At 49.5% G+C, this 19,730-nt stretch overlaps 1 protein-coding gene across 1 annotated transcript in view; it reads left to right on the plus strand.

The window, feature by feature from the left end:
* Positions 1-19,423, plus strand: part of LOC145360113 (short-chain dehydrogenase/reductase 3-like) — a 26,216-nt gene extending 6,793 nt beyond the window's left edge. Inside the window, exons 2-6 of the mRNA XM_080215080.1 lie at positions 11,289-11,432; positions 12,192-12,311; positions 14,456-14,694; positions 16,708-16,833; positions 18,736-19,423. Of these exons, the coding sequence (XP_080071206.1) occupies positions 11,289-11,432; positions 12,192-12,311; positions 14,456-14,694; positions 16,708-16,833; positions 18,736-18,820 (714 nt within the window). The 3' untranslated portion in view covers positions 18,821-19,423. The remainder of the gene's footprint in view (positions 1-11,288; positions 11,433-12,191; positions 12,312-14,455; positions 14,695-16,707; positions 16,834-18,735) is intronic.
* Positions 19,424-19,730: the final 307 nt, after the last annotated feature.

Below are 19,730 nucleotides of genomic sequence, written 5' to 3' on the forward strand. Positions count from 1 at the left end.
GTAATCGGCTCATTAGGACGCCACACTTTGCTAATCAGCCTGGGTGCTCTCTAGTGCTCAGAGTGTTGAACTACACGTCTGCTCATGCTGTACTGGAGGGTTCCCTGCTCCAGCCATTTATCACATTCAAATTTCAACATCTGCCATGCTGAATCCGCAACCGAGCGTTACCCTGCTTAACTAGGATCCAACTATAGAATCCCTACAGGGCAGAAGGAGGCCATTCAGCCCATCGCATCTGCACCAACCGCAATCTCCTATTTGCATAACCCCACGTACTTACCCCGCTAACCCCCACTGACACTAAGGGTCAGTTTAGCATGGCCAATCAACCTAACCCGAACATCTTTGGACTGTGGGAGGAAACCGGAACACCCGGAGGACATCCAGGCAGACACAGGGAGAATGTGCAAACTCCACACAGACAGTGACCTGAGGCCAGAATTGAACCCGGGTCCCTGGCGTTGTGAGGCAGCGGTGATAATCACTGTGCCATCGTGTCGCCTCTTTTGGACACTAAGGGTGGGATTTTCCAGCCACGCCCGCTCCAAATCTGGAAAACCCTGCCCAAGGACAAGGGACCTTTCCATGGTCTGCCCCTCACCCGCTATGAGGGTGACAGGAACAGGAAAATCTGCCCCCCAAGGGAGCAATCTACCTAACCTGCATCGTTAGACTGTGGGAGGAAACCGGACCACCCGGAGGAAACGCATGCAGACACGGGAAGAACGTGCAAACTCTACACAGACATCCAAGGCTGGAATCACACCTGGGTTCCTGGCATTGTGAGGCAGCTGTGCCACAGTGCCACCCTGTCCAGTGACAATGCCACCACACTACTGCATCCAACCCCCATGCCATCCTCCCCTTAACCACCAGTTGTTTGGGAGTTGAAGAGTGGGGCATCACCTGGCAGTTACAACCCTTCAACCCAGTAACCAAAAGACCAGCAGAGCAACGTTACACAGCGGTCCCCATCTCCCTCTGGGGTGGGGGAGAGGGGGTGGGTGTGAAAGATCCCATTGAAGACGGGAGAAAGCCGGTTCTTCCCAGCATCCTGGCCAATATTCATCCCTCAATCAAACATCACAGAAGCAGACTCTCTGGCCCTTATCACCTTGGTGAGAGCTTGCTGTGCACAAATTGACTGTCACATTTCCTACACTATAACAGTGACACTTTAAGAATATTTTATTGGCTATGGAGTATTTGGAGACATCTGATGATTGGAAAAAGTGGTTTGTAAATGCAAGTCTCTCATCTATGATATCACCCAGAAAATATTGACTTGGCTTCACTGTTGAAACCAAGAGTTGGAATGAGTTGAAAGGTTTGCCTCATGCACAGTGTCCCGAATCCGGAATTGAACCTGGGACCTTGGCAGAAGAGAGAGTACAGAAGAGATCATTTGGTTTGCACCAACTCTCTGACAGAGTATCTTCCCCACCCTGTCCCCACATATTTCCCATGGTAAATCCAACTAACCCCTTGGGACACCATGGGCAATTTAGCATGATCAGTCCACCCTAACCTACACATCTTTGGAGTGGTGGGAGGAAACCAGAGCACCCGGCAGAAACCTACGCAGACACAGGGAGCATGTTAGACAGACAGTCACCCAAAGCCAGAATTGAACCTGGGTCCCTGGAGCTGTGCGGCAGCAGTGCTAAAGAGCCCTTAAATTAGGAAATCTGTTTTGTCTGTTAGATAAAACACCGGATATAAGTTCAGCCTTACTTTTAGTCAAGCAGTGAAATATTCTTCTTAACCACATAGCTGGTGTGCTTCTCAATGTTGGTTTCACAGCGGTTGTAATCGTGAAGCTGGAACTCTCAACTTTACCAACCAGGCTCCTAAGTACCAATTTGACACCCGCTTGCCTGCACACTGTACCAATATGTCCCCAGGCAGAGAGGAACCAGCCTCTCCCCGGCTGGACAATTGAGCTTTTTTGGGGTAAATTGGACAGAATGTTTATCCTCTCTGATGCCTTCCCATGTGGAATAGCTCCGCAACGCCCACTCCTCAGTCCGTAAAGATTGGACATTTGGGAATGAATGTACTCAGCACCTGCAGACCTTGAACTGCAGCACAGAGAGGGGCGGCACGGTGGCACAATGGTTAGCACTGCTGCCTTATAGCACGAGGGACCTGGGTTTGATTCCTGGCTCGGATCACTGTCTGTGCAAAGTCTGCGTGCTCTCCCCGTGTCTGCATGGGTTTCCTCCGGGTGCTCCGGTTTCCTGCTACGGTGTGTTGGCCGTATTAAATTCTCCCTCAGTGTAACCAAACAGGTGCCAGAGTGTGATGACTAGGGTATTTCCACAATAACTTCATTGCAGTGTGAATGTAAGCCTATTTGTGACACTTAATAAACTTAATCTTAAGATCAGTGGGCCATACTGGCTGTTTGTATTCTGATTTCTGTTGGTTCTGTTAAAGCTTGGATCAGAGGGGTGGGGAGCGGAGAGAGAGTTAGGAGAGTTAAAGACAGAAATCAGTGTGGCCAGTCGCATGAAAAATTAGCTCATTCAGAGAAGCACTCCTTCACCCAAATAGACTTGGAAAAGTTCCCTCTTAGCATCTTAAGGGGCGGCATGGTAGCACAGTGGTTAGCACTGTGGCCTCACAGCGCTAGGGCCCTGGGTTCAATTCCAGCCTCGGGTCACTGTCTGTGCGGTATCCCCGTGTCTCCATGGGTTTCCTCCGGATGCTCCGGTTTCCTCCCACAGTCCAAAGATGTGCTGGTTAGGTGCATTGGCTGTGCTAAATTGCCCCTGAGTGTCAGGTGGGGATAGCAGGGTAAATATTTAGGGTTACGAGAATATGGCCTGGTACAGATTCAGTGGGCCAAATGGCCTCCTCCTGTACTGTAAGGATTCTGTGGATCTCCCCTGCACTCGTTAACTTTCAGTCTTATCTTCTGTCTCGCTTTCTCTAACTTGCTTTCTTACTCTTTATTGCCCCTTTCTCCACCTTATATTTGCTCCGTCTTTATTGTTCCCCCTGTGTGTGTTGCGTGCGTGTCTTTTTTTCAGCTCGTTCTGTCTCCCTCGATTTCAGTCCCCTGTTTAAGAAGCGTCCCCAGTTTCTCTGGGACGGCCTGGGGAGCACCTTGCAGTTTTGTCCCAGCCTCGAGTTCAGCAGCAGGTCAACCGAGTGATGATGATGTCATTAATCTTGTTTACCACTTAGAAAGGAAACGCACGTCCAGCGGGCTGAGGGGGAGGAGCGGACACAGGGAAACAAGTGAATGAGGGGGCTGTAGGGGTAAGCAGGCTGCCACCGGTGGCCAGTCCCACTTCATTCAGAGCTCTCCTGCAGACAGTCATTAGTCCCTTCCTTGCAGACACGAGAGACGCAAGGCATTCTGTAAATAGACTTGACCTGAAGCAGGACAACTAGTCTTGCTGTTTGTTGGGAGTGTTGGACCTTCACAATGCTAGGTTATTGAGCCAGAACACTCAGTGAAGGTGGAATGGGAGTTTTAAGGTGTCACTGTACGTCGCACAAACATTCCTTCTAATTTTGTTATTTTTAACAGAAGGGCTTTGTGGCTCTCGATTTAAATTAGTTTTAGAATTCCGGTCAATTTGCTCTCAGTGGAATACCTCGAGTCCGGCACGGTGGCACAGTGGTTAGCACTGCTGTCTCACAGCCCCAGGAACCCGGGCTCGATTCCAGACTTGGGTCACTGTCTGTATGGAGTTTGCACATTCTTCCACCCCCATGTCTGCATGGATTTCCTCCGGCTGCTCCGGTTTCCTCCCACACGCCAAAGGTGTGAGGTTTTTGGTTGATTGGCCATGCTAAATTGCGTCAAGCGGATTAGCTAGGGTAAATACGTGGGGTTATGGGGAGAGGGCCTGGGTTGGATTGTGGTCAGTGCTGGCTCGATGGGCCAAATGGCCTCCTTCTGCACTTTAGGGATTCTATGATCCTAAACTGCCCCTTAGTGTCCAAAAATGTGTAAGTTAGGCAGATCGGCCGTGGTAAATGCGCTGGGTGACGTGGATAGGATTGAGGGGAGCGTCTAAGTAGGATGCTGTTTCAGGGAGTTGATGCAGACTCGATGGGCCGAATGGTCTCTTTCTGCAGTGTAGGGTCCTGCACTATGTCTGGTCCCTGGAATTAGAAATTTGGAGACTATTTGACTGTGCTGGGCATCGCCACTGAACCAGGTCCTTTCACAGGCTGACTGTTTGCCCTGGGGCTTGTGGGATGGGATTGAGGGATAGCGATCAGGAGTTGGGAAGATTCCCTTTATCAGTCTCCAAATCCCGAAATCCAGCTGTAAACGTCTCACAGCTGGGGTGCTCACTGTGATATCTGCTGATTCCCAGCGAGCATCTCGATCGAGATCCCTCATCCTGGATGGATCAATCCACGTTGGACATTTGAAATTCCCCAAAACAGAGGGTGCGAGACAAAGTAATCTGGTCCTCGCTTCCATTTCTATTGCTTTCACAACGATAATTGTGTTGCTTCAGTTTGAAAAATATATCCTTCATACATAATTATCTGCCCAACATTAATCTTTTGTGACCATGACCCCAAGTTCATGCGTAAGTCCAGGTTAACTGTTCTTTGGTATTTGAGCCAAATATTCACTCTAAATCCCTTTGTATACTCTCAAGACGTCTACACACTCACAACAGTCCAAAAGCAACAAAATGCTGCTTTTCCCAGTTACTGACGGTGTTATTTGTTGTCGTGGTTTTTTGGGGGATAGCAGGGGAGGAGTGGGGCAATGCGGGCTGGTTGTGGGGAGGGAGACGTACAGAAAGGGTGTAGTGCGAACACAGCTCTGTGTTGGAGATGACCTCTGATTGACCCTGGCTCATTGCTAACAGGCTTGGGTCATGGTGACTCCTATCTGAACCCTCCGTCCCCTCCCCTCGCTCAGATAACCGGCACTTCCAACTCCTGCACTTGATTACAGCACTGAGGCTTCACCGCAAAAGCTTTATTGTGGCGGAGGCGGGGGGGGGCGTTTCTTCTCTCTCTCTCTTTTATCTCCTTCATCGTACTCGCTTCTCTCTCGTTTCCCTCTTGCTGTTGGTATTCCCTCGCTTACAGTGGAAACTGCAAGGAGCTTGGGAGGCACGGTGGCACAATGGTTAGCACTGCTGCCTCACAGTGCCGGGGACCCGGGTTCGATTCCTAGCTTGGGTCACTGTTTTCGCAGAGTCTGCACGTTCTCCCAGTGTCTGTGTGGGTTTCCTCCAGGTGCTCCAGTTTCCTCCCATAGTCCAAAAGACGTGCTGGTTAGGTGCACTGGCCATGCTAAATTCTCTCTCCGCAGCATCTGATGTATTGGGATCCTGTCAAGAAATAGATAGCTCAATAATCTACCACCACTGATGTAGAATTGCTGTACCCACAGAGCTCTGACAAAGGGTCACCCTGACTCGAAACATTGGCTCTATTCTCTCTCCACCGATGCTGTCAGACCTGCTGAGGTTTTCCAGCATTTTCTGGTTTTGTTTCAGATTCCAGAATCCTCAGTAATTTGCTTCTATCAAAGCTTCCTTCCCAACTCGCCAGCACAGTGGTTAGCACCGCTGCCTCACAGCGCCAGGACTGTGGGTTCAATTCTGGCCTCAGGTCACAGTCTGTGTGGCGTTTGTACATTCTCCCCATGTCTGCATGGGTTTCCTCCTACAGTCCAAAGATGTGAGAGTTAGGGTTGATTGGCCATGCTAAATTGACCCTTAGTGTCCCAAGATATATAGGTTAGGGGGATTAGCAGGGTAAATACATGGGGTTACAGGGATAGGGCCTGGGTAAGATGCTCTGTTAGAGAGTCGGTGCAGAGACATATAGGCCAAACAGCCTCCTTCTGCACTGCAGGGATTCTATTTTAGCTTGGGTGATAGCGGGGTCACTGTAATTAATTGCTCCCAGTATCTGACTGTAGCAGGGGGAAATCTATTCGCGTGGTACCAGAGATACGGGGCTACAGTTACATGGAGAATAACCCCTACTTCTCTCTCTCTCTTTGTTCCTTTTGGAGCAGAGGACCTTCAGGGGAAGTTTAATGAACAGGCTGAAAATGATGAGGGGTTTTTGACTGGGTCAAGAGGGAGAAACCATTTGCAAAGGGCAGAACGGTCAGGAACCAAAGGACGAGATTGAAGATGATTAGCAAAAAAAAACAGGGGTGAAAATGCGGGGGGGGATTTTTTTACTCATCTCGTCTGGAATGTACTAGAAAAAAGTGGAAGCAGATATCTTTGTAATAGGGGATTGGAAAAATATTTGAAAAGGGGAGAATTCTGGGTCATGGGGAGGGGATGGTAACTAATTGGGTTGCTCTTATAGAGTAATGGAGGTTTACAGCATGGAAACAGGCCTTTTGGCCCAACTTGTCCATGTCACCCTTTTTTTGGAAACTCCTAAGCCAATCCCAGTTGCCCGCAGTTGGCCCGTATCCCTCTATATCCATCGTAACCATGTAACTATCTAAATGCTCCAGAGAAAAAAGTCCCAGCCCACCCAGCTTGCCTTTGAGCTAGCACAGATACGATGGGCTGAAGGGCTGCCTTCTGTATGCCGTGTGGCTCCTGATCGCTGCTGGACTGTCCAGTGCCCAGGAAGATGCTCCCTGGGATTTGAACAGTTTGTCACTGCCCAGCGGGCTGGCTGGCGTGGGAATAGCCACACGGTCTGAGGGGCGGGCAGTGCCCGGGGAAACCGAACCTCCGCAACGGTCGGTGGCAGGGGGAGTAGGGGTTTGCCATCGGAGCGGAGGGCTGGCTCCTTACCCCGGTGCGTGGCGGAATTCTCTTTGCTCTGAAAGTGGTCCCCTGTTTGGCGAGTTGCCAGCATCCCCTGAACCTGACACACTTTCAATTCAGAACTCAGTGACCATAAAATTACCGAGGGCAGCACGCTCACTCAAGTGGAAAATCCTGCGGGGACGGTCTGGTCTGCCTGTCTGCTGCCTGACTGCTTCTCCGAGCCTCCTGCTCTCCACCGCCCCCACCGCCGCCGCCACCGCTCCCCCCAACCCCCCAACCCCCCCCCCCCCCCACAAGCTTTATTTTTCCCTTTTACCTCTGGATGACCCCGACAGACGACTGCCAAAAAGGCAGGTGAAAAAGTCGGATCGGGGAAGAAAACTGTCAACAGATTGCGCCCCAGCTGCCGCTCTGTCCCCATGGTAACTCGCGACGGCTCTTCAACTGCGCGGGGAGGTAGAGACGATTTTCTGTCGGGGGTTGTGGGGTGGGGTGGGGTGGGGTGGGGTGGGGTGTGGGGGGTTAGGTTGGCCCCAATGACGGGAATGAAATCCCAGGTCTCTCTCAGAGGCAGCGCCCCTTCTGCAATATCGTCCCTCGCGTTCAGTACTGGAGTTAATTGTACAATGGGGTGGCACAGTGGGTTAGCACTGCTGTCCCACAGCGCCGGGGACCCGGGTTCGATTCCAGCCTCGGCTCACTGTCTGGGTGGGGGGATCGGGTAAACTGGGGTTGTTCTCCCTGGAAAGAACGAGGGGAGACCTAATAGAGGTGTACAAAATTGTGAAGGGTATGGATAGGGTGAACTGTGGGAAGCTTTTTCCCAGGTCGGAGGTGACGATCATAGTGGGGGGTGGGGGGTCACAGGCTGAAGGTGAGAGGGGCGAGGTATAACTCCGATATCAGAGAGACGTTTTTTACACAGAGGGTGGTGGGGGCCTGGAATGCGCTGCCAAGCAGGGTGGTGGAGGCGGACACGCTGGGATCGTTTGAGACTTACCCGGATAGTCACATGAGCCGACTGGGAATGGAGGGATACAAACAAATGGGGTTGGACCAATGAGCGGCGCAGGCTTGGAGGGCCGAAGGGCCTGTTTCCTGTGCGTTACTGATCTTTGTTCTTTTGAGTCTGCACATTCTCCCCGTGTCTGAGTGGGTTTCCTCCGGGTGCTCCAGTTTCCTCCCACAGTCCAAAGATGTGCAGGCTAGGTGGATTGGCCATGCTAAATTGCACCTTAGTGTCAGGGAGACTAGCAGGGTAAATAGAACGGTAGAATCCTACAGTACAGAAGGAGGTCATTCGGCCCATCGAGTCTGCAATCCCACTCAGGCCCTATCCCTGTAACCCCTTGTATTTACCCTGCTAATCCCCCTGACACTAAGGGGCTATTTAGCATGGCCAATCAACCTAACCTGCATATGTTTGGACTGTGGGAGCACCCAGAGGAAATCTCAATGGGCTGAATGGCCTTCTTCGGCACTGTAGGGATTCTGTGAATTTTGTTTGGTTTTCAAAAGGCTTTTTCATCAGACAATCTGTACCTTCCTAACAGCACTGTGGGTGTACCTACTACACCTTAGGGACTGCAACGGTTCAAGAAGGCAGTTCACTACCACCTTCTCCAGGACAGTTTGGAATGGGCAATAAATGCTGGTCTAGTCAGCAGCACTCATGTCCTGTAAATCAGTAACTTTTTTTAAAAAATTAGCGTAACAAAACATGCCTCGTACTAGCAGGGATTTGTTTAGATGCGTTATAAGGGGAAGCTGAATAAGTACATTGGCTGAGCTGAATGAGACACGGTGGCACAATGGTTAGCACTGTGGCCTCACAGCGCCAGGGACTCGGGTTCGATTCCCAGCTTGGGCCACCGTCTGTGCGGAGTCTGCACATTCTCCCCGTGTCTGCGTGGGTTTCCCCCGGGTGCTCCGGTTTCGTCCCACAGTCTGAAAGACGTACTGGTTAGATGCATTGGCTGTGCTAAATTCACCCTCGGTGTAACCCGAACAGGTGTCTGAGTTGTGGCGACTGGGGGATTTTCACAGTAACTTCACTGCAGTGTTAATGTAAGCTTTACTTGTGACACTAACAAATAAACTTTAAAATGGAAAGGCGGGGGGGGGGCTACAAAGGGCTCCCTTAGGTTGTGCACGGGTAAGAGGATCTGGGTTGTTTGTGCCGAGACAGGGGTTGGGCAGTGAAGGGGTTAACGTGAATTCTACAATTCATCGAGGAGGATGTTGTGCGACTTTTCACTTAGCTGTGTGCTAACCGCACTGCATCACCTCGGCAAGGTTTGTGCGAGGGTGGCTCAGCCATTGCATAACCTGACCTACTGCCCCTTGTATGAACCTCCTGAATCTACAACTCGCAAGGTGTTGAGCAGCCCTACCCCCCGCTCCCCCCCCCCCCATTCCCGCCCACCCCACCACCTCCCGCATGTTCCGCTGCTGTTACAAATGACAGCTCCTTTCAGACTGTTAGCATTGCTTCCTTCCTTAATCCTGAGCAAAACCTGCTGAATATCCAACAGTCTTTATCACCTTTGATGATTTAAAGGGGCTTTATCCTGTTTGGATGTACCACGCAGCTCAGTCGATCAGTCTCGCAGGGCTGAGGTGACTCAGTTGTTAAGTTATTGTCGCTGCGGCTGTGACTGTAAAGCCACAATGTGACTGGCAAAGACCCCCATCCCCATCGATAACCCCACACAAAGGGGCCAACCACGTTAACCTGGGTGGCATTTAGATGTGGGGGGGGGGAGCCGCCCACCCGATTTAATATCAGCGGCCCCCGAAGGGACGTACACAGCAGGCAGAATAGTTACAGTGCACGAGGCCATTCAGCCCATCATTGTTCCACCAGCTCTCTGAATGAGCAATTCACCTCCCCCTGCCCCCCCTAACGCTTCACGTTCTTCCTTTTCAGATAACCAGACGTGCCAAGGTGTGTCGGGTAGGGGGATTAGTGGCGTTAATATGGGGGGGGGGGTAGGGTCTGGGTAAGATGCTGTATTGGATGGAGTCAGTGCAGACTCGATGGGCCGAATGGCTGCGTCTGCACTGAAGGGATTCCAGGAAATGCTATGAAATATCCGCCTAATTCTCTTTGAATGCTTCAATTGAATCTTTTTCCATTATGCTGTCAGGCAGAACATTCCAGAAACTAACCACACGCTGCGTGCAAAACGTTCTCCTGTATCATTCTGTTTTTTGCTTCTTTTGCCAGTTATGTTAAATCTGTGTCAGGGAGACAGACAGCCACCCATCGTTACTCTCTGCTCCCACCATTACTGTCTGCTTCCCATCATTACTCTCAACCTCCCATCGATACTTCTGCCTCCCATTGTTACTCTCTGCCTCCCATCATTACTCTCAGCCTCCCATCATTACTCTCAGCCTCCCATCATTACTCTCAGCCTCCCATCATTACTCTCTGCCTCCTGTCGTTACTCTCTGCCTCCCATCGTTACTCTCTGCCTCCCATCATTACTCTCAGCCTCCCATCATTACTCTCTGCCTCCCATCATTACTCTTAGCCTCCCATCATTACTCTCTGCCTCCTGTCATTACTCTCTGCCTCCCATCGTTACTCTCTGCCTCCCATTGTTACTCTTTGCCTCCCATCGTTACCCTGCCTCCCATTATCACTCTGCCTCCTAGCGTTACTCTCTGCCTCTCATCGTTACTCTCTACCTCCCATTGTTACTCTCTGCCTCTCATTGTTACTCTCTACCTCCCATTGTTACTCTCTGCCTCCCATTGTTACTCTCTGCCTCCCATCATTATGCTCTGACTCTCATTGTTACTCTTTGCCTCCCATCGTTACTCTGCCTCCCATCGTTACTTTCTGTCTCCCATCATTACTCTGTGTCTCCCATCGTTACTCTGTGTCTCCCATCGTTACTCTCAGCCTCCCATCGTTACTCTGTGTCTCCCATCGTTACTCTCAGCCTCCCATCATTACTCTCAGCCTCCCATTGTTACTCTCAGGCTCCCATCACTACTCTCTGGGCTGACAGTCAATCACAATGTGAAGCCCACAAAGCCCAGTGAAATTCTCCACCCAACGAGAAGCAGCAGATCTTGAATTGTTTGAGGAGGTCCTGATCTATTTTAGAAACTGTCAACCATCACATTTGCTACTAATGGGATCTTCCTGTGCGCAGTTAGCTACCTTGTTTGTCAACGTAATGAATATTCAAAGGAGAGAGTTTTGGATGTGCGGGCTGATTGGCTCTGATCCTGTGATGCAAAAGGGGGAATGAACCTCTGAAGACAATCTGGAACTCGCCAGCCACTGGCTGGAATTTACCGTCTGCCGTCTTCCCCCCCCACCTCCACTCGCTCCTCCCCCACTCACTCCACTCCCACTCACTCCCCTCCCCACCACTCACTCCTTCCCCCCATCACTCACTTCCCTCCCCCCACTCACTCCCCTCCCTCCACCCAGGAATCACCTCGGGATGTCCCGAGGGCTCTTGGTGAATGTATTAGGGAGGGAAATGGTGGGAATGCTAACTGGCCTTGGTTATCCTCTTGCAGATCATTATCTGGGGTCGGACGGAGAAGTGCCTGAAGGAAGCGTGTGAGGAGATTCGGAGCCTGGGCGTGGAGTGCCACTACTTTGTCTGCGATGTAGGAAACAAAGAGGAGGTTTACCAACAAGCCAAGGCTGTACGGGAGAAGGTGGGTTACTAACAGCGACACTACTGCAGTCTGTAGTCTGCTTGGCTGAAAGTAAACCTGGGCCTTGCACAGTTCTGATGGAAATGTTATGGCAAAGCCTAGTCTGTTCTAAAGAATGCTTAAAGATTCTGTGACATGGAGACGCTGGTGTTGGACTGGGGTGGGCACAGTAAGAAGTCTCATAACACCAGGTTAAAATCCAATAGATTTATTTGGAATCACGAGCTTTCGGAATGCTGCTCCATTCACCCGATGAAGGTGATTCCAAATAAACCTGTTGGACTTCAACCTGGTGTTGTGAGACTTCTTACTGTAAAAATTCTGTGGCAGTTTAAGACCTCAATCTGCCTTTAAACGCTGACAAAGCAGTTAGCTTTGGAAATAGTTTCACCATGGGGCATGAGGAATTTCTACAAGATCAATTTAGGCAATATTTTGCTGAAATGTATCTTCATTACCTGAGGAGAGCAGACAGGGTGTCCCTCTGGTTTGATTCTGATCATTGGATGTTAGTGCCGGGAATACTTGATCACTCATCCCGGTGCCTGTGGGATCTTGCTGTGTCCAAAATGGCCACCGTGTTCCTCTCTGACAGAAGTTGGTATTGAGATGTGGTGAGGTAGGTGGGGGGAGGGAATGAGAGGCTGATCTCTGAGATTTGTTAACCTTTGTCTTGAGGGCAAGCTGAAACTCTTGGTTTTAGGCAGGAAGGGGGAGGGGAATGGGATGTTTGTGACCAATCGCTTTGTTTGCCTGCAGGTGGGTGACGTCACCATCTTGGTCAACAACGCTGCGGTGGTTCACGGCAGGACTTTAATAGACAGTGACGATGATGCTCTCCTGAAGTCTCAGCACATCAACATGCTCGGCCAGTTCTGGGTCAGTACGAGTCAGGCCTTTCTGCATCTCCACAATTACCTTTAATTATGTTCATTTATTAGTATCACAAGTAGGCTTACATTAACACTGCAATGAAGTTACTGTGAAAATCCCCTAGTCGCCACGCTCCGGTGCCTGTTCGGGTACACTGGGGGAGAATTTAGCACGGCCAATGCACCCATTCAGCACATCGTTCGGACTGTGGGAGGAAACCGGAGCACCCGGAGGAAACACAGACGTGAGGAGAACGTGCAAATTCCACACAGACAGTGACCCAAGCTGGGAATCCTACCCGTGATCCTGGTGCTGTGAGGCAGCAGTGATAACCACTGTGCCACCGTGCCGCCTGTAATTCCAGGGACCGTAAATTTAAGGCCCCATCTTGGACTCCCTGCTCCTTCCCCGTTATACCGCTGTTTTAGCGGAAAGCTTCTGGTTAACAAAGCTGTACAATGGGGGGCTTCAGTGCAGGATTTCCCAAACCTTTCAGGCTGGGGAACACCTAGTGACCTCCCACGGGTATCAGGGACCACCAAACATTTTCATAATGCTGACACCCCCCTTTTTGTCGCAAAAGAGGTGTGAACACAATCCAATGGAAACATTCTTTTCTAGCTATGTCCATACACCTATTAGGAATTGGGATGAGGTGCACCGTCACACATGCACTGTTACATGGACCTCTCCCATTAGCCCCTGTCCGAGATAAATGCCCACATTCCCTTAACATTAACCGCTGAAGCAGTACCCACTTTAGGAATTGGTTAAGTTGGTAAATAAATAGTGTTCCCTTTTTTAAAAAATACTTCAGTCTTTTGCAATTTTTATTGGGAAGAGCAATGCTGGAAAACAAATTTCACCCCCTCCCTTACATATCTCTCCCCCCCTCACACACCTCTCTCCATACCAGCTGTTATTCCAGACAAATTTCACCATCTGTTGTGGTGGGATTTGAACCCAGATCCCCAGAACATTACCCTGGGTTTCTGGATCACTAGTCCAGCAACAATACCACTGTACCAATTGATATCCAATTACTGATCTGCTGTCAGAGTAATTCTCCAATCCCTGAATATTATGAGGACAACATTACCTCCAAATAAACAGCAACAAGGACAGTGAACCAGAAATACTGACCAACCAGCGTGGCCCACATCCCACGAGTGAATAATCAAATCAGGGTGCGCTAATAACCCCCCAACAACAAGTTTATCTTTGCTGCCTATTTGTTGAGATGACCAGAAATGCTCACAATACTCCAGGTGTGGCCACCAAAACCAGACAAGACTGGAAGAACCTTTTACCAAAAGCTCTTGCGTTGAATGCTGACGTGCCATTGGCTCAGTAATTCGGCATTGTGCTGAGATGCTCACCTTTTGCTCACCTCACTGTGCACGGTAATTACCACTGAACATCATTCAGTCCAGTACAGTCTCGCCCATCATTCACACCACACTCCCGCTGCAGCGAGGTTGGAGAATTTGGCAGCCAGTCAAATCTCCATTTGCTGCGGCGGGATTGGAAAATCCCACCGGCGTGAACGGCAGTAAGATTCTGGCCTTAGACTTTCCAGTCTGTTAAAAGGGGTCAGTTACACTTTCTACTCTTACACTCGACGTGCATCAGTCCTTTGGCCACCGGCTTCTGCTGTTTAATCCCCTCACTGTCGGCCGTGGGTTTTTCTGCCCAGCAACAGCAAAGAGGAATAAATCAGATGGGCCAATCAGAGAAAAGCCTGTTGGATTTGTCTCTTGAAATTGGTTGGTTGCTCCTTTTGAACGGGCGTCTGCCGGTCACATGGCGGCCGCTGGAACTGCGGACTTCCCCTGGTTGGTTACACTTCTGACTTGGTTTGTGCCCAGTACAAGGGGGTGGGGAGCAGGGTTGATGATGCCCCATTGTTCAAGTTTAGATTATGGCCTTGGCAGCGTTACTCGGGGGAGGAATGTTGGCCAAGGCACTGGCGAAAACACCCTCCTTTTCTTCCGATACTGATACCCGACACAGAATGGGCAACCCAATTCCAGACTGTCACGGACACAGGTAAATCCGACGCTCCAGGTTTATCCAGAAAATAGGGTCAAATGGTTCAGTCTGAAAATTAATTTTTGTGTAACTGTGGTTTATCTATCCCTCCCATTCAGACCACAAAGGCTTTCCTGCCTCGGATGCTGGAACTACAACACGGGCATATTGTGTGTATGAACTCAGTGCTGGCACTGACTGCCATCCCGGGTGCCATCGATTACTGCACTTCCAAATCATCATCCTTCGCCTTCATGGAGAGTCTGACACTGGGCCTCCTCGACTGCCCTGGGGTCAACGCCACCACCGTGCTCCCTTTCCACACCAGCACCGAGATGTTTCATGGCATGAAGACGAGGTGGGTGCTGAGGATTACAGTTCCCCATAGTTGATTAGCTTAGAAATTGTCTCTGTTTTCTTTTATTCATTCTTGGGACATGGGCATCGCTGGCTGGGCCAGCATTTATTGCCCATCCCCGGTTGCCCTTGGAGGGCAGTTGAGAGTCACCCACATTGCTGTGGCTCTGGAATCACATGTAGGCCAGACCGGGTAAGGACGGCAGATTTCCTTCCCTGAAGGACATTTATGAACCAGATGGGTTTTTCCGACAATTGACAATGGTTTCACGGTTGTCAGTAGATTCTTAATTCCAGAAATTTTTTTAATTGAATTCAAATTCCACAATTTGCCGAAGCGGGATTCGAAACCATTCCCCCAAAACATTAGCTGAATTTCTGGATTCATTGTCTATACCACTCGGCCTTCTGTATGTTGAGTTAGGTGAAATACATCGTTTATTTATTTATTTATTAGTGTCACAAGTAGATTTACATTAACACTGCTCTGAAGTTACTGTGAAAATCCCCCAGTCACCACACTCTGGCACCTGTTCGGATACACAGAGGGTGAATTTAGCACGGCCAATGCACCCTAACCAGTACATCTTTCAGACTTGTGAGTCCATGACTCCTGACAAGCAGAAGAGTTGGGTACAGCTCCTAAAGATACTGTAAAATCATAGTTGAAGGAGGAGATGGGAAATGGAGACAGAACAATGTCAACTGTGGAAGAAAGCTAAGGATTGTTCAGTAATCTAACAAGCTGTTCTCTGTACTCTGAACAGCTAATGTCAGTGGATCAGCTGAGGAGAAAAAGACGTGATTAAAATCATCCGTTGGAATGATTTGATGTTTGGTTTTGGAATTCCCTTGTGTTCCACTGAGTTTGAACCCGATGGTGTGAGTGTGCCACAGTCACATGGCCCCCGCCAACGCTTGCCAGTGCAGTAAGCAGTACGGATTTCAACTGCAATGTTAATCCAGTCAGTGGGCAGAAGGTAACCACTAGACCTGACAGTGCCCTCCACAGACATCAGGGTTCACCCTCCCTAACAATGCTGCCAGGCTGAAATCGAGGGATTAAAATCCAGGAGTGTGGATCCGGGGAGAGGTGAGGAGGTCCAGGAGCGTGGATCCAGGGAGAGGTGAGGAGGTACACCAGGCAGTGTACAATACCCGCTCAAAGCTGAAAATGGTTCGGTGTATTTCTTTTGTTTTGGAGACAAATATAAATAAACTGGTGTTCCCCTGTCAACGTGCTCCTCAGAGCTGTACCTCCAGAGTGGAGGTGGCGACGCCCGTGTCAGTCCAGATGCCAGTGTCTTCCTTGAATATTTATCTGACCCTCACCCCCAATCCTTAGGACTTGGGACAAGGTCAGGTCAAAGTGACTGATGAAACCTTCACAGCGCTTTTGTCATCTTCTTTATGGGATGTGGGTGTCACTGGCTGGGCCAACATCTATTGCTCATCCCTATTTGCCCTTGAGGGGCAAGTTAAGAGTCAACCACATTGCTGTGGATCTGGAGTCAAACAAGTAGGCCAGACCGGGTAAGGATGGCCGATTTCTTTCCATTAGTGAACCAGGTGGGGTTTTACAACAATGGTTTCATGGTCATCATCTAAAACGTTTAATTCCAGATTTTTTATTGAATTCAAATTTCACTCTCTGTCATGGTACGATTTGATTTGATTTATTACGATCACATGTATCAGTATACAGTGGAAAGTATTGTTTCTTGCGCACTATACAGACAAAGCATAGAGGGAAGGAAAAGAGAGAGTGCAGAATTTAGTGTTACATAACTAAGGTGTAGAGAAAGATCAACTTAGTGCAAGGTAAGATTACCATGGCTGTCTGGATTTCTAGTCCAGTGACAGTACCGCGAGGCCACTGCCTCCTTCTCCAAGATGTCCACAGACATTCTGGCCTTCGCACTTCGAGCACGGACTTAAAACGGATTTGAACCTGGGTGCGATGTTGGATGGAGATCTGATCCTGTTGTGTATGGATTTGTTTTCCCTGCTGCAGGTTTCCCAAGCTGTTTCCTCCTCTCAAACCGGACACAGTTGCCCGCCGGACCGTGGAGGCAGTGCGGACAAACCAGGCCCTCCTCCTGCTACCCTGGACCATGCACTTACTTGTCATCTTGAAAAGGTGGGTCAGTTCAAAGCCTCAAGGCTTCAACCTCCGTCACTCTCTCTGCTTGAAGGGGCCTGAAATGGCTTCTCCAAGAAAGGCACAGCCAATAAAGTGCTTTAAGAACTTTAAACCCAGTGAAGGGGAGGGGGATAAAGTTTAAAGTTTGTTTATTAGTGTCACAAGTAGGCTTACATTAACACTGCAATGAAGTTACTGTGAAAATCCCCTAGTAGTCACACTCCATTGCCTGTTTGGGTACACTGAGGGAGAATTTAGCATGGCCAATGCACCTAACTGGCGCGTCTTTCAGACTGTGGGAGGAAACCCATGGAGACACAGGGAGAACATGCAGACTCCGCACAGACAGTGAGCCAAGCTGGGAATCCAACCCAGGACCCTGAGACAGCAGTGCTAACCACTGTGCCACCGTGATAAAGTATTGATTCTAACTGACAAAGAGAACATTTTCTGATATGAGTGATCAACGCCAGAACTTCTGCAACTTGCAATTGCTTAAAGAAAAATAGGTGGGAAGGCAGGGGCTGCCGGCTTGCTCACACGGCCTTTCTTTATTTAGATCGAGTGAGTGTGGAGAAAGTAAAAGCTGTCCAGAGTTCTGATGGACTAAGGAGCTGCAGCTCCCCTTCACATCGTTCGTTACCACCCACAGTGCAGCTCCTCCTGGCCGCTCCACGCTGACAGCTTGTGAAGGTCACAAGTGAAATGGGTTTGTGATGACATTATCTGTCAAAGCACGGTGGGGCTGTCTTCATACTGAGGCAGGCCAAACTCCTGAGAACTTACTGCTGACAGGAAACTGACAGCTTCAATTGCAGGGAGCAGTCCATTCATTCTTGACTGTTTTAAAATTGGTGGATTGGTAAATACACCAAGTTGGAAACAAAGCCACGCTGGAAGACCCCAGGGTCCTGTGCCGCTGTTTGCCGAGTTAGATGGGTGATCTTGATGGTGGAGGTCAGTGGAAATCAGCAAGGGACATTACCGACCCGTTAACTGTTCTTCCAGTGGGTGTAAAATTGGACCCTAGTCCTGTTGTAGCGACCCTCACTGGCCAACATTGGTCAAGTTCCCTTGTGCACAAAGACCAATTTAAACCATTGATACTTGCCTCGGAGGTGACAGATTACAGATTAAACCCCACTCCCGGATTCGAGTACATGGTCCAGATTGTCACTGGGGAAGCACAGTGTTGAGTGATGCAGCCCTTCCATTGTAATGGTAGAATAAGGCTCCATCTGCAAAGTGTGCACATTATATACATTCTGTTGGCACTAATGGGGACGTCAGAACCAAGTGTCCTGCCCAACATTCCTCCCTCAAATCAACCGTGGCAGAAAACGCACTGACTGGCCATTCGCTCCTCTGTGGATTTTGAGATCTTGCTCTGTGCAAAGTAGCTGCATCTTGATTTAATTCTGGATGTGAATTACACAGGAACAGACTCGAGCGAGGTGATATGTCATGTTTAGTTACAGTCGGTAAAATGCAGCCACGGTTTTTCGGGAAATATTAGAATGAAAAGAACAGCCCTCTTCATGGCCAGCATGGTTGTTCACACTGCTGCCTTACAGCGCCAGGGACCCAGGTTCGATTCCCAGCTTGGGCTACTGGCTTTGTGGACTTTGCACGTTCTCCGCGTTTGCGTGTGTTTCCTCTGAGTGCTCTGGTTTCCTCCCACGGTCCAAAGATGTGCAGGTTAGGTGGATTAGCCATGCTAAATTGACCCTGGTGCCAGGGGGATTAGTAGGGTCAACATGTGGGTTGATGGGAATAGGACTTTGGTGGGATTGGGTGTCGGTACAGACTCAATGGGCCGAATGGCCTCCTTCTGCACTGTAAGGATTCTGGGATTATGATTTATGATCTTTTCTATCTCCCCACCCCTGTCCCCTACAGCATCCTCCCACAGACAGCTTTGGAAGAGATTTACAGGTTTACCGGAAGCTACTCATGTATGGACAGTTTCAAAGGGCGAACATAAAGAGGGTACCCCGGGGAATTCCTCTCCAACCTCGCCAGCAAGCTGGAACATGGACTTTGAACAGAACGTGTGCGGCAGGCAACTCTGCGGGCGTTTTCCCATCAAGTCTTGCGGAATGTTGTAAACGTCACCCCCTCACTGGGGCAAGGCAGCCTTGAAGTTCCCCCCCCTTCGAGGCAAACACAACTATGTTTAAAAAATAACTCAAACTGGACACGTTAACGGATGGACCGAAAAGTAAAATTGAGCTGACTTGTTTCTCGAGAGTTAAAAGGCCCCCACCCCTAAGTGTAAAATTGGTGGAGTGTCAGGAATCATTCTCCGGGAATATCACATGGTTCCTACACCTTCTAGATGTGCCGATGGTTGGCGTTCCACGGGGATATGTCGGATACTTTACTCTCACCGTGGCGATGACTGTGTCCACCCATCCTCTTGGCTTTGTTTAAAGGCAGGAATTTCGGAGAAATTCATCCCTTCTCTTTTTTGAAATCATACTGTAAATTTTAATATTTAAAACCATAATTTGCCATCCGGCCTGAAAAACCGTTAACTAACTTTCCTCCTCAGATTTAGTGAATGAATAAAACAGAAAAGAACAAACTGACTCGGGGATGTTAATGACAAGGCTCCACATGAATTGTAAAAGAATTCGCTGGAGACCATTTAGCCTCCAGGGCCTGTTCAGGAATTCAATCTGTGACCTAACTCTAAATGCCTCCTGTCTCTGAATAACTTCTGGCTAGTCATTGATGTGGCGATGCCGGTGTTGGACGGGGGGTAAACACAGTAAGAAGTCTCACAACACCAGGTTAAAGTCCAACAGGCGGCCTTTAACCTGTTGTTGTGAGACTTCTTACTAACTTCTGGCTAACCAAAGTCTGTCAGTCTCAGTTAAAAACTTCTCGCT

The sequence above is a fragment of the Carcharhinus amblyrhynchos genome, chromosome 30 (genome assembly GCF_965287045.1).
Source record: "Carcharhinus amblyrhynchos chromosome 30, sCarAmb.v2.hapA, whole genome shotgun sequence".
In the NCBI taxonomy this organism is placed as follows: Eukaryota; Metazoa; Chordata; class Chondrichthyes; order Carcharhiniformes; family Carcharhinidae; genus Carcharhinus; species Carcharhinus amblyrhynchos.